At 40.8% G+C, this 15,271-nt stretch overlaps 1 protein-coding gene across 1 annotated transcript; it reads right to left on the bottom strand.

Moving 5' to 3' along the window:
- Positions 1 to 5,487: 5,487 nt before the first annotated feature.
- LOC115257508 (peritrophin-1) lies at positions 5,488 to 7,008 on the bottom strand. Its single transcript, XM_062857929.1, has 2 exons — positions 6,385 to 7,008; positions 5,488 to 5,502 (listed from the first exon to the last, which is right to left on the bottom strand). Exons 1-2 carry the CDS (start codon positions 7,006 to 7,008, stop codon positions 5,488 to 5,490), a joined length of 639 nt encoding a protein of 212 aa, XP_062713913.1.
- Positions 7,009 to 15,271: the final 8,263 nt, after the last annotated feature.

The following is a 15,271-nucleotide window of genomic DNA, read 5'->3' as shown; positions in this document are numbered from 1 at the left end:
TAAAGCGATCTGTATTGTAAAGTTTCGGAATATAGATTCTAGAAAACAAGAGCCATCTAGCATTGAGACACCATCTTGGATGTTATGATACTCGTTTTTAGACTCCGCACGTATTTCTCATTCTAAATATACCCATATTGCTTGGTTCTAGCATTCAAAACTACATAAAACAGTCTACGTTGGGCGAAATCAATCCAAAAGGTGGAAAAAATAATAACTTTCCAAATACAAGACTCTATGCGACCACCAATAGCTCATTTGAAAGCGAATTTTCTCAAGAATTGATTGGTGCTGATTCGTGTAAGGACAATTGCTCTGAAGCGAATTATAGAGCCCGTTTTACCCCAGTTTCATATTTTTTTTTTATTGTTTCCATTATTTTACGGCATCTATTATGATTTTATAGAATATGTCGCTGGAAGCTCATCTCCCCAAAACCATTGAGTAACGTTATACAAAAGACGTTATTGAAATACTGGAATTTTCGGGTATTAATGTGCGCAGTCATCGTATGGGATTTTGACACGCCGTCTAAGATTTTCTGGTTACTAGTTTTTGACAAGGTTCAGCACTCTTTTTCATACAAATGATAGTCATATTACATGGTTTATGGAACCTCGTAAACAGCGGACATCTTGGATTTTCTGAATACATATTTTAAATTTTTGACATATTCCAATACCAAATATGCTATTATCCTATTAAATAGGTTCTTATTTGAGAGATCGATCATCATCTTGGATTTTGAACCGCCATTACGGATTCTCCGTTTTTCTAGTTTTGTACTACGAACGTCTTCCCCATACCATAAGTATGTTTGCATAGATTTGGAACTCAAACCTGCATAAAACAGCTATCATCATCAACCACTACAGATTCTTTGGTAACCATTTTTGGACTCCGAACACTTCCCCCATACCAAATATACCTATATTGCATAGTTTCAAAGCTCAAAACTCCACAAAACAGCACCCATCTTGATTCTGTGTCCACCATCTTAAGTTTGTGTGCAGTATCTTGAATTATAGTCCGCCATCTTGGATTTTCTGGTCAAAATTTCTGGACTCTGATGAACATCTTCCTCATAACAAACGTCTGTCGCATGATAAGGTTATGTGCAGTTTCACATTAGGCCACTTCCGCCTGTGCTGGTCCGGATCACTAAAAATGGCCATAACTCCGGAACGCCTGCACCGATCCGAACCAATTTCAATAGCAAACAAAAACAATGGGGCTTAATTCCGGTTCGATTTATGCTAAAATCCGAGAAATCAGCCAATGAGAAGTGTCTTCAAAGTGAGTGACCACACACACACATACATACACATGAGATACACACACATACATACACATGAGATACACACACATACATACACATGAGATACACACACATACATACACACATACAGACATCTGAGGCGTGGATGCGGTCCAGGAAACTAGAGCTGGCTCACCACAAGACAGAGGTGACGGTTGTTAACAACCGGAAGTCGGAGCAGCAGGCGGAGATCAGTGTAGGAGACTGTACTATCCTGTCAAAGCGCTCCGTCAAACACTTGGGCGTGATGATCGACGATAAGCTTACCTTCGGTAGCCACGTCGATTATGCCTGTAAAAGAGCCTCCACAGCTATTGCGGCACTGTCCCGGATGATGTCCAATAGCTCTGCGGTGTACGCCAGTAAGCGCAAGCTTCTGGCTAGTGTTGCTACGTCCATACTTAGGTATGGCGGCCCGGCGTGGGGCACTGCGCTAAGTACTAAATGCTACCGACGGAAGCTGGAAAGTACATACAGGCTTATGTGCCTGCGGGTTGCGAGCGCGTACCGTACCGTGTTACACAACGCTCTCTGCGTCATTACTGGTATGGTGCCTATCAGCATTCTTATCAGTGAGGACATGCGAGTGCTTCGAAATGCGCGGCACAAGAGGCATACGCAGGACTGCCAGGATGGCCTCCATGGTAAAATGGCAGCGCGCGTGGGACAGTTCCACCAAACGAAGGTGGACCCATAGGTTGATACCCAGGGTAGATAGTTGGATTAATAGGCGCCATGGGGAAGTTACATTCCACCTGACACAGGTCCTTACTGGTTATGGTTGCTTCCGACAGTATCTACACCGTTTCGGGCATGCGGATTCTCCCGAATGCCCAGTGTGGAATGGTTTAGAGGAAACGGCGGAACACGTTTTATTCGTGTGCCCGCGTTTTCGCATAATGCGTGACCGCATGCTTGCCACATGCGGGGAGGACACAACTCCGGACAACTTGGTCCAGAGGATGTGTAGGGATGAGGTTAGCTGGAACGTCGTTTCAACGGCTATCACCCATATCGTCTGGGAGCTACAGAGGAGGTGGTGCGTGGACTCGGAGAATGGCTAGTCCAGATGCAGTACAAGAGGTGGGGTTTTCTAAGTCGGCTTCGTAGGTCATACCGATGCCATGCGGTCGAGATCGACCCTTACTGCGATTAAGTGGCCGCGGAGAGGAAGTCCCGGTAGCGGTGCTGTCGTGGCGTCGGTCTACTGGGTTGGATCCGAGCCCGCGAATGGAAAGGGGTCCCCGGCAAGGGTCGGGGTAGGTGGAGATCCTGCTGTCAGCACCCTTCTGGTGCAGCTGATAGGGCCTGAAGGGTAGTGATACCCTTGCCTTCAGCAGGTCAGATCGGGTTGCACGTGGACATCAGTTCTTGATGACTGCAAAGCAGTTGGGCGCGGAGGGGGGGGGGTGGCCCAGCCCGCCTTCCGAGGACAAAGGGAGTGTCGAGGACCACTCGGGACCAGCATGTTACCGTGATGGACTCTCCAGGGCGAGTCATCGATGTTCGTTCCTGCTAGGCTACGTAGCTCACCTTGAGGGTGCGATGTGCACTAGCCCCTCTCTGAAGCAATACCTTCTTGGTGGTTCCGGAGAGACGAAGGGTTTGGCGACCATAGGTATGTGTTTTATGGGTCGAGTAGGGAGTAGTCCTGGCTTTTACTAGTGTTGTAGAAGACGGCCTTAACCCCACTCTACCCTAACCTTCATGTTAGGGTGTCTGTTGAGCAGATGTTCCCCCCTATGGTTTAAAAGGAAAAAAAAACATACAGGCATCATCTCAATGAATTAAATGCTTTGACTGTTTTCCTACTCTCCGCATCGACCAATGTGGCGCTAGGTTCTATGCGCGAAAGATCGCTAAAAGTAAATCGCAAAAATATTGTATGGCGAATAGCACCTAATGGCGTATTTCTCGAAGTGAAACACATTATTCGAAAAAATATTTGGTAGTGGTTGTGCACAATGATGACCGGTTTGGTGCCTACCAAATATTTTTTCGGTAAAAGCTTTCCATTTCGAGAAATTCGAGTTTAGATGCTTTTCGCCATACAAAATAAAATGGTTTTACTCCTGTTGAGCAACATTGAACGCACTCTCTGCCGGTAATCCATTCGTCGAACTGAGTTGATTGGTGTATGTGACCACCATCAAACGGTTTAAATTTTGTTATCATAATAATTATTTATTCACGATTGAAAAGTACGCAACAATCTCACTTCGTGACTATTCACTGGCAAAACTTTCTAGAATATGTAACAATATGTACAAGTTACGATAAAATATTGTTGGTGAGACTTTTTTATTGTTTTGAATTTCTTTTCTAAAACAAGTTGTCCACTGAGTACAATTTAACACCTCTTCTGATAGCTGGTGGATTTGTTTTCTTTACCGATGTTGATATAACTCTATATTCTAAATATGCATCCCAAACCGGACCAAAATCCAAATATTCATTAGTTTAGATACTCGGAAACCTGTTCAAAAATCAATTTGATGTTTGCGGGAGCAATTTGTTTAATCACTCCTCCTCGGATTTTGTACTTGACGAGGCTGTCAAACAGCTGCCCAGCTTCCAAAAGGTAATATCCAAAAAAATCTTTTTGAAATTTATTTTAGGTATCAGTCAGGTCTCCAGTTAGCCTAGTGATTAAGGCTATGGATCGCCAATCCGGAGACGGCGGGTTCGATTCCCGTTCCGGTCGGGGAAATTTTCTCGACTCCCTGGGCATAGTGTATCATTGTACTTGCCACACAATATACAAATTCATGCGATGGCACTGATGGCAGGCAAAGAACACTAAATTGAAGCGAGGCAGGCCAAGTCCCAGTGGGGACGTCGAGCCATAAAGAAGAAGAAGAAGAAGAAGGTATCAGTATTTTATCTAAAAAAATCATAGAAAAAAATGTTCTTTTGTATATAATAAAAAAAATCAATACAATAGGGCAAATCGGTGAAGTACTAGATTTGTAGTAATGAGCTGAATTTTAGTATGGTGTAAAGGTCAATTCTCCGTTTCTGCAATGAAATGGTGCAAAAGCGAGGGTATTATGATTCCTTGTCTAATTTAATGCTGTTTGAGCAAAACTTTGGGCAACAGTGTTGTTGTTTTCTCCATTTCTTGGAACATAAACAACATAGTTATCCAAAGTTTTGCTCAAACAGCATTAAATTAGGCAAGGAATCATAATACCCACGCTTCTTGTACCATTTCATTGCAGAACCGGAGAATCAACCTTCTCACCATACAAATCTTCAGCTCATTACTACAAATCTAGTACTTCACCGATCTGTCCTATTGTATTGATTTTTTTTATTATATACAAAAGAACACCTGTCTGTGTATCGTTACAGGTTGTTTGTCCACTCCACGTTTGACCAGCAGCAATAAGCCACATCATGCCGTCATGTGTGAACGAAAAGCCCTCATCACCCTATCCTTTCCTCAGGGTTCCTGATTTCCACATTTCATCTTCTTCCACATTCGAAGAACGGTTGTCGCTTTAGTTTGTGTGTATGCTTGTCAGCGACGACAGCAAACTCCGGCGAACGGTGCGACGTCACACTTGCAAATTACTCATTCGTCCACATTCGCATCGCAAGCGATCGAGTGATGATGCGATTCGTGAGTGATAGGGTTGCCACTACATTTTTGAACTTATCTGGCAAGTCCGTAATTAAAAATCTGGCAAAATCTGGCACTACACGCTGCTAAGAAACTTAACTTTGATCAAATTTGCACTGAATTTATGATTTGAATAATAAAGCAGTGTTAAATAATATTTGTTTTATTAGATTGGGATGCCTTCAAAACAATTTCATATGTACCTAGTATGATAAAAATCATTATCAGTACCTAGTTCAAAATTATCTTAAATTTTAGACTGTGTTCAAGGTGCAAAATGTTTACTGTTATTGAGAAAGAACAGAGCTAAAACTGGGCTATTTCTGCATTGAATATTCAAAGCAAAAATACATTGCCGTTTCCCCTCTTCGTCGACTCAGTCATTTTAGTCAATAATACGAAGTCGAACAAGAATTATTCACGAGTATAGCTACAATTTCCATCAAACCAACTAAACAGTATACAAGCTTTGTAACTCATATTTCTTCAAATGTATCAAAAACGCAAATGTAATTTTCTACTTGGATAACATAATTAATATTCTCTAAATCTTATTCAGCTGAAAAACGAGAACCGACAAGAAAATTAACGAGTTTTCGGCAAACAGATTAAGATAAAAGACGCCGAATTTTGTGTTGTCTCAAAATTGCTAGATCGATAAGACAATTTTTCAAAAAACCAGGAGGAGTTGCGTTGATAAATAATCTGGCTTAAAATAAAAAATCTGGCAAAATCGATGGTTTCTCTTTTTGTCTTTTTGCCACCTGAAAATCTGGCAGCGCCAGATAAATCTGGCATAATGGCAACCCTGGATACGATTGATAATGTGCATACGAATTTTTGATGTTTTCGAATTATTTTCTTTGCTAATCTGGCATTTCCACAACAATACACTAAAAATGCATGCATTACATGCAGAAGTTCTCTTCTAGATATGATAATAGCCGCTTCGATCGCTCACCAGCATTCGTCACCATTCGCCATTCATTCATTCGCTTGCGATCCAAACTGCAACGAACGGCTACGAATATTCATGTCAAGCAGCCGGCGCATCGCTTCCCACTGGTGATGGGGTTGTATGTTTGATCATGACAATGCTGCATCTTTCTCGATTCGCTTCAGCAAAGAGGAGTGAATATGAATGGAGTGAGGCGAATATACCGATCCTTGCCTTTCCTCAAATATTATTGTTACCCCTAACCTCGACCAAACCGCGAGTTTTACGGTTCCCCAAAACTAACACAGTTTATAAGTCAAACACATTAAATTGTAAAAAGTTTTAATTGAATTCGGCTCCGTTATGCCTGTTGACGCATGAGCCTCAAATAAATGATTAAGTAAAAAAATTCTAGTACTACACCGAACGTGCCCCATTTTCAAAATTAAAATCCCATTTAAAAAAAAATATGTTAAGCCATCAACACTGGAGAGGGATACATACCTGACATTCGACATTATCCTTCAGGTCGCATCGCCTGGTAATGGGATCGAACAGAAGACCAGCGTTGCACGTATACGGTCCGTTCGGAATCCTGTTGAAGCAGACGTAGTACTGAGAGCAATCCGTCGGATCCGGTACCATAGAAGCTACCGCCGGGTTGACACTGTTCGGGCAGATGTTTACCACACACTGAACATTTTCCTCCAGGTCGCAGCGCTGAGCCACGGGATCGAACATCAAACCGGCCGCACACTCTCTCAGGAATCCAACACCATCGACACAGAGCGTGTACATGCTGCATTCGTTTTCGATCGGAAAGAACTCCGTCACTACACCTTCTTGTGGCTCCGTTTCCGGTTCCGTCTCTGTTTCCGTTCCAACGCAAAGCAGGCAAATCACATTCCACGGGTGATCGCACATTTGATTGCTCTCGTTAAAGTAGAACCCATCCGGGCAACGTCCCGGCCTTGGCGTTCCGCGGATGCATGTGAAAAAGGCGTCACATGCTGTAAAGTCGTTGACGAAGAAACCGTCAGGCCTGCCAAGGCAGCGATTGGATTCCAGGCTTGGAATTGCGCTTAAAACTATCACCGAAAAAAATGCCACTACCACTATCCTAAACATTTTGAACTTGTCTCCTAAGTAGACTATCGAAAATGGTCGCTCGCAGTGGAATCACCTCTCCAAGATGAGTCTTCGGCAAATATTATCCAACGCAACGGCGTAAGCTCTTAAATGAAGCCTGGTAAATCAGATAAATCGTGATAATCTGCCCTGGAGTGTGATAAGACTACGATTTCAGAAAGGTTATTCCAGAACCAATCAATAAACACGCCTGAAAAATGGCGAAACATTTCCTGTACCGAAGATTTGCTGTCAGCCGTCTCACAGTGGGACGGATTTGAAGAAAAAGTGAGCCATCGCTATTTTTCAAAGAGTTCAGGGTCACAAAAGTGGTAAAAACCATTAAAAGATACATCTTTTCTGAGGAAATGAAAACTAAAACTGATATTTTGCTTCTATTGTTATTATCTTGTTAGTTTTCTTCTACGACGAAGTTACTAAAAAACAACTGCGATTTCGGACTAAGTGTTTTCTTCTGAGCGTATGTCCCATCCCTTCTTCTTTCATTAGCCAAAAAGATATTCTGTGAAAAAGTACTTGGATAATGATGGAACACTTCCGAAGACATTTGTATCAAATGTGTTCCGCAAATATCGATGTCCCATTTTTTTTTTTTTTCAATTTGTTCCACTGTGCGTCTCTATGTGAGGAAGGAAACGATTCACGGGATGTACCTACGTGCATAAGATTAACAAACAATGGCAGATCGAAGGTTAATTTATGACTTCCGACATGATAAGCTATCGAGGAATACGGTTTTAATTGTTCGTTTCCTGGCATTACAATGAAGTTCATTCATTGAAAATAACTGTGAAAAGGCGGCTAAATCAATGGGAAATGCAGATAAGCAAAGTATTAGCGCTTTGATCATGAGTAGACACAAGGCTTCATTATTTTGCTTAGGCTTAGGCAGCTATGGAGTTCAGTGATTTTGGGTGAAGGTACTTATCCAAGGGGGTTCAAATGGTCTATCGAGCAACCAGTTCGGTTTCGGAAAGCGGAGGTCGACCGTAGACGCTATCTTGTCGGTTACAATGACCGCAGAGACAGCGCTCCAGCGTAGGAGGAAGGGGATTCACTACTATGCAGTAGTGATTCTGGATGTAAAGAACGCGTTCAATAGAGTCAGTTGTGCGGTTAGGGTTTGGGTGCTAGTAGATAGTGGATCCCCTAAAAGCCATCGAATTTTACTTCTGCGGCATGTAACCTCAATGGATTGTCCCAAAGTGAAATTTTTTAACAAGTTTTATGTTCGCCAAATTTACAACATTAACAAATTATTCCAGTGAAACACGCATCTGAAAGTATGCATCGACGTCGGCTATAATGGACCACGCCAGATTATTAACAAATACTATCTTGGTGCCTATAGTGGACCCTTCATTTGGGGGCTGTCCATTAATTACGTAAGGGAATTTTTGCGATTTTTCGACACCCCCTCCCCCCCTTGTAAGATTTTTTGTATGGAAAGCCAAACATTTTTGTATGGCGCGTAAGATTTCTCAAACCCCCCCTCCCCCTATAAACCCTTATGTAATTAATGGACAGCCCCTTGATTGCCATGTTATCTCCTCCTGGACCCTCCTGAGTGTGCGTATACGTACTATATATAGTGAACCCTTTTGAGTGTTTACATCCAATAAATAGTTAAAATAACCGATTTCTATGGCCACTGGGCAATTCCTTTGCCAGGAACTATGTATTGTGTGGCAATGTAATTTATGTTCCCCCGATGGAAGTTGCCTGGTATCAGTTGATTTGGGCATTCATGTTTGGGTTTTTCTATATGGAATCCACTATAGGCATAGGGTCCATTACTAGCACCCAATCCCTATTTCCGATGCGCTCCTTCGTCTGGGCTTTCCAGAATCGAGTATTTGTTAACGATACAGAAGTGTGTAGGAAGTGCTTTCACGTAACCCCAGCAGTTCCGCAAGGTTTCATCCTGGGTCCGGCCTAATTTTGATGAATGCCAAGCAATTCGCCATTTTCTCGAAACAGTTGTCAATGTTTCGAGTACCTACTATTAGAATAATATATGTAATAATCTTTATTTTGGTGCAAAACACATCAAAATTGACAGCAAGAAACCGGAAATATCGTTCGATGAATTTCAAAAACCACGGTGTATAAGTGCGTTGAATATTGCAAGCGCGTACCTTACTGTGTCACATGATGCGCTCTGCGTTATAACTGGTATGGTGCCTAACGGTATCCTTATCAGGGAGGACCTAGAATACTCCAAAATGCGCATCACAAGAGACACACTCTAAGACCGCTCAGCACCTAGAATGTGTAAGACTTACTCATAAGTGCATAATTTCCAGACTACACCAAAAATCGGTAACAGTAACACATTCACAAAAACAGCTCGTACGCTCTTCTAGATGCGAAATGTCGATATTTTTTGTTTACCAAGGTCACTAGTAAACCTATCTAGATTGCCGTTCAAACATTTTTGCAAATTTCACGATTTTGCAGACGCAGGATCTGATTTTGTGAATGTGTAAGAATTACATATTTTTGGTGTATTCTGGAAATTAGGCACTTTAGTGCTGAGCGGTTTTAGGGTGCATATGCAGAACTGCCAGTTGACCTCCATGGTCAAATACCAGTGCGAAAGTGAACGCACGTGTTGATCCCGAGGGTGGATAACTGGTTCATCAGGTGCCATGGGGAAGTAACATTCCACCTGACTCAGGTCCTTTCAGGCCATGGTTGCTTCCGCATCCGACAGTACCTACATCGTTTCGGTCATGCGGGTTGTCCCGGACGCTCGATTTGTGCTGGTTTAACCCTTTGCGGTTTTTCTACGTAAAAACGGTGGAATTTTATGAAGAATATTTTATGAATATCCTAGGTCATCCAAACTATCCAGCTTTTTACGCTGGCTATAAAACAACGAGGGGTGATTCAGTTTTGACAATTCTTGCCGACAGATTTTATGGTTCAATCTAGGGAGGCGGTGATTCAAAATTGTTTATTGAACTCTCTGAAATTTTCACTGTGTTTACCATGTTATTAGGAAATCCTTTTCTTCGATTTTTTGTTCACTTTTTGTAATTATTTCGTGAATCATATTTTTTCTTTATGATTTTAGGTACACGATAAATGGGATGGCGAATTTCAATCAAAATGCTCTTTCATGGACCCGAGTTAGCCGATGTTTTTATTACTGTATCCAAGTTCTACTCATGACGCGGGCAAGGAACTCAGAGCTGTTTATGATGAATCATTTTTCGACCGAATAGAATCCCTTTCCAACTTTCGTTGGAGTGATCCAAATTCCCCCGGAAACTCCTATCAAAACTCGCGTCGAAGTTTGCCAATTTTTCTTTCGCAATTTTTCAAAAACGTCCTCCGGAAGAAATACATTTTCTTTGGAGATTTGCTCCCAACACTCCTCTCACTGTTCCATAGGAAACAACCTCGACCTTTCACCGTCTCTTCAGAAAGACTGGTTTACAAATTGCAAGTTTCTGGATTTCAATGTGTGCTTCTGTAGCGCTTACAGGAATTGGGAAATATAAGAGCTCTAAATATTAGCCTTCTCTTAGTTCTACGTCATTTATTTGCTACGAAGCTTTCATTAGGTTTGAGGCTAGTCCGGAGACGTGCTTGACGAGGAATAAAATTTCACGGTAGTATCAGTATCAGTACATAGATAATTAAAAAAAATCTTGGCTTAGTAACTGGGTTTAGTAACTAGGTAAACGAAAAAAGCAACTTAAATTCGTAATGGTATCATATTCAGGGTGCTGATTTTGCACTGAGACTCGTTGCTCTCCATAAGCATAAATCCATCAGATGGTCCTTAAAAATCTGTCTTCAAAGAGTCCGTAGCCAATCTTATGACATCTCACAAATAGGAGCCATTTCACCCAACTGTCAGTTAGTGTCCCTTGAAACTGAAATGGTAAAAATTCAAAGATAAACTTTGCTACCAACCAATATTCGAACAAAACTGGGGAGATTCTAAACGCGAAATTGCGCCATTGCCAATTGTCCGTTAAAAGTTGAAACAATTCATTTAGTGTAAGATATTTCATTTCCATCATTTTAAAAAAAAACATCAGACAGACAATTAGACTAATCTTATACTGACAATAATTTTACAGCATGTACCAAAAACACATTACCAGGACAGTTACAGTTAGACAAAACACAAGACCAGAACGACCAAGTTAATGTAAGTTATTTTCGACAAAATTATGTAAAAGTTTAAATTTGTACATGTAAGTAAATTCCAGTTCCCCTGAAGAAGACACTAATCCCGTGTCGAAACGTTGGGCAGTTAATAAACATCGTTTCACAAAAGACTGCGTAGGCGTTTCTAAGAGAAAGTTGAAACCCAACAGTCGGGCCTCCATTAGCATATAACATAATGGCAGCTTTACAGCACTCATTCTTTCGGTACATTGACGAAAACTACGGACACAGTACAGCAGACGCAATGAAGTCATACGCGTCCAACAACAAAAAATTGGCAAATCTCCAGAACCAGAAATCGTTCCTCACCATGTGCAGACGACAGGGGGTTTTCCCGTCTCACATCGTAAACTCGTTTAAATGCTTACATCAGCTCCTGGCAGAAAATGGTCCGTATGTCAACAAAATCGACAGAACCATCAATAGATTCAAGAGGGCCATTCTGAATCTAGAAATAAAGCAAACGTTCTTCAAGATAAAACAGGTGGAAAAACAAATGAAGACGTTGGTTTCCGATATCCGCTCCCTCACCAGCGAGAGCGTGACCAACGAGTTCATAATCACGCAAAGAGCAGCGCATAACGGGTGGCTAGGCAGGAACAGCAGACGAACATCGAGGAAGTTGACGAATATCGTGCGGGGTATAACCAGTAACGACAGACAGCAACCGTCGTTCAACGAGCGTGCCATCCTCAACGCAACCGAACTGGATATACCCACGAACACCCTGCACCTGTTAAGTCTCGGTCCCAAGTTCGCTCTTCCTACCACATCGTTGTCACAGATACCATTCTACCATTCTACCATCTCTTTGCCGAAACAGAGAGAATTCTGCTCACGAATGGAGACAAAAAAGTGCAAGACACCAACCGATGCCGAATCGTGAATGTAACTCAAAATTTCATTCACGGTAACTTCTTTCATTATACAAAGCAACGAGTTGTAATCTATCATGGATATCCTAGGTCCTCCGAACTTGTTTTTGAGTTTATTATACAAAGCTACGATTTGTAATCTATCATGTCCAGAAGTCTTCTGAAAGGTTAACAGACAGTATCAGATCAGTCGGAATATCCTAGGTCCTCCAAACTGTTCTTGAGTTAAGATACTAAGGTCTACGGGTGCAATGGTAACTTCATTCATTACACAATGTTACGTTTTGTAATCTATCATGTCCAGTAAGCCTTCTGGAAGGTTAATAGACAATATCAGATCTTTCGGCATATCCTAGGTCATCCAAACTGTTCTTGAGTTTCGATCCCAAAGTCTGCAGGTGTAATGGTTACTTCTTTCTTTCTACAAAGCTAGACTTTGCAATCTATCATGTCCAGTAAGTCTTCTGAAAGGTTAATAGACAGTATCAGATCAGTTGCGATATCCTAGGTTATCCAAACTGTACTTGAGTTTAGATCCTCAAGTCTACGGGTGTAAACGGTAACTTTTTTTTACTAAAAGCTACGAGTTGTAATCTATCATGTCTAGTAAGTATTCTCCACAATTGATCAAACTAATGGTCGCAGTGGTACTATGTCCCCAACAGGAAAAAGTATTCTGAAAGTTACAGTGGTTGTTTTTATCAACTAAGCTTCAAAACAGTATGGAAGCCCATAATATCCCAAAAATATAACGCTTATTGTTCCTCTAACTATTTTGGTAAGTACAGTGGATTATGTCACACTGCTTAACGTAGTGCCAAAGCTATAATCACAAGTGTAGACCTGAAGCTATGGTCTCCGGAGTAGTGTTGTTGATCTGGATTATCTCAAAACTATCTTGAAATGACTCATGATATGCCAGGATAATTACAGATTAAAGTTTAAAGTTCATTGTGTGAATAACTACTGTTTCTATCAAGAGCTAAACTTCAGGATAGTTTGGACGACGCTCAATGTCTCAAAGGTTTATAATAAGCTAGTAGACTTCAGGTTGGTCCAGTAACCACGGATAAATATACAACATTACTCAGTATAGCAGATATGGCTGTTGTTACGAGTGTAGACCTGAAGTTCTGAACTCCAAGGTAGTTTGGCTGACATGGAATATCCCTGTAGTGTCTCTAAATGACATTTATGATTTCAAAAGCTTCGCGGATCCCAACAGATTATACAATACTGTTATTTATGGCGAAAACACATAAAGTTTTTCTTGTAGATTTGAAGGACTTCATTATAGATAAGTTTGGACGACCCCGAATGTCCAAAAGGTTTACAATAAGCTAGTAGACTTCAGATTGCTCCAGTAGCTGCGGTTGATTATGCAATGTTACTCAATATTACAGATATGACTACTGTTACGAGTGTAGACCTGAAATTCTGAACTATAAGGTAGTTTGGCTAACCTGGAATATCCCTATTGTGTCTATAAATGACATTGTAGATGTCAAGAGCTTCACGGATCCCAGTAGGTTATGCAATTCTATTATTTGAGGCGAAAATACATAAAGTTATTCTTGTAAATTTTAAGGACTTCACTATAGGACAGTTTGGAAAACCTAGAACAACCCAGAATATAAAACACTTTTTTATATTCTTGAAAAAGGCTAACACATATAAATGTAAACACATCCAAGATAAGCTATTAGAACGACTGGTAGGGGGGGTGGGGGTAAGACGGACCGGGTGGGTAAGACGGACCACCGACTAGTTCTGTCACTTAAGAGCTGAAATTTGGCTTTCTTTTACGATTAACTCTATCTTATTATCAGTTGACGATTATTGAACCATTCCATGAGAGAATACATATGTCAAAAGTGCAAAAAATAAACAATTGTTTACCTGGCTACACGCTTTTGTGATGGGATCTAATTTTTTGGCGGCAATAAATAAGCTTTTTTAACATTAAATTGCTAAGTTTTCGCATTTTATTTTGAGTTTCCCAGTTGTTTTAAACTGCTCCGTCCTATACACAACAAAATTCAGGTAAATTTCATAGATTATGGATAACGGTGGTGGAATTAATATTGTGCGTTGTGTGGGGGTAAGACGGTCCGCCTTGAGGGTGGGTAAGACGGACAGTGTTGGGGCTACTTTGATAGTACCATGAGAAACACATTAAAACCCACACATTGTTCACAGATTGAAATCTATGGAGTTCAAAAATGATTGTAGAAGCCGTGTTAAGCATTTCATATTGATTTTTCGTTTAAAAATTCATTATATTAGATGTTTTGTTGTTGGAATAGTTTGAACTTCGTAAAATTAACCGAGCATTGCATACTGTTAGGCGTTTAATAGTGTATGGAGGTTTCCAATTTACAAAATAGATTTTAATTTGCAAAAGCACGTTTCGCTAAGAGATTCAAAGCCAAATTTGGATTCTACAATGATTGATCTACCGAATATAAACGGCCATAAACATCATTTAACACAATTAATGGCTTAGTAGCTAATTTTCCAAACGTGTCCATCTTACCCACCCTACCGGTCCGTCTTACCCACACCGTTGAAAATCAATCAATTGGAGATCACTTTTTAATTATCTCAAAAGTCATGGAAAATCAAATTTTATTGCAAAATCAGCTTGCAGACTGTAAAGTACCTTAGTTGAAGTAAATAGTATGGAGATAAAATTTTAATTATCGCATTGTTTACATTGTCAAAATAGAGTGTTTCCTAAACATGTCCGTCTTACCCCCACCCCCCCCCCCCCCCCCTATGTCAATTATTTCGTTTTTTTAAATTTCATGGCGTTCAGGATGTTCTAGGACAGGGCTGCCCAACCTTTTTTGCTTGTTTCATACATTTTTGGTCCGTGCGATCGCAAAAATGGTCAGCTATGAGCTTTTACGGCATCAAACTAAAGCCTGATACTAGGGCTAATGGATGCGTGGGTGAATATATAAATGTTATTTATCCACTTAGCTATCGTGGCAGTTTGGTCGAAAAAGTGATCTGGCTCGCGGGCTGGACTGTTTTTTTTGTGTTCAATTGCACGGGTAGCTAAAAATTATCAACAAATTCAAACTTTTTCACTTGGATGTGTTAGATATAACCCAAAGCTTTCATTTGATGCCAAAATATTGTTTACGGTACGCTCGAAAACAGATTGAAAATGT

Source organism: Aedes albopictus, chromosome 3 (assembly GCF_035046485.1).
Source record: "Aedes albopictus strain Foshan chromosome 3, AalbF5, whole genome shotgun sequence".
In the NCBI taxonomy this organism is placed as follows: Eukaryota; Metazoa; Arthropoda; class Insecta; order Diptera; family Culicidae; genus Aedes; species Aedes albopictus.
This window is presented reverse-complemented; position numbering and strand designations above follow the sequence as displayed.

Coding starts and splice junctions, on each gene's coding strand:
- LOC115257508 (XM_062857929.1), bottom strand. CDS start 7,008: ATGTTTAGGATAGTGGTAGTGGCATTTTTTTCGGTGATAGTTTTAAGC.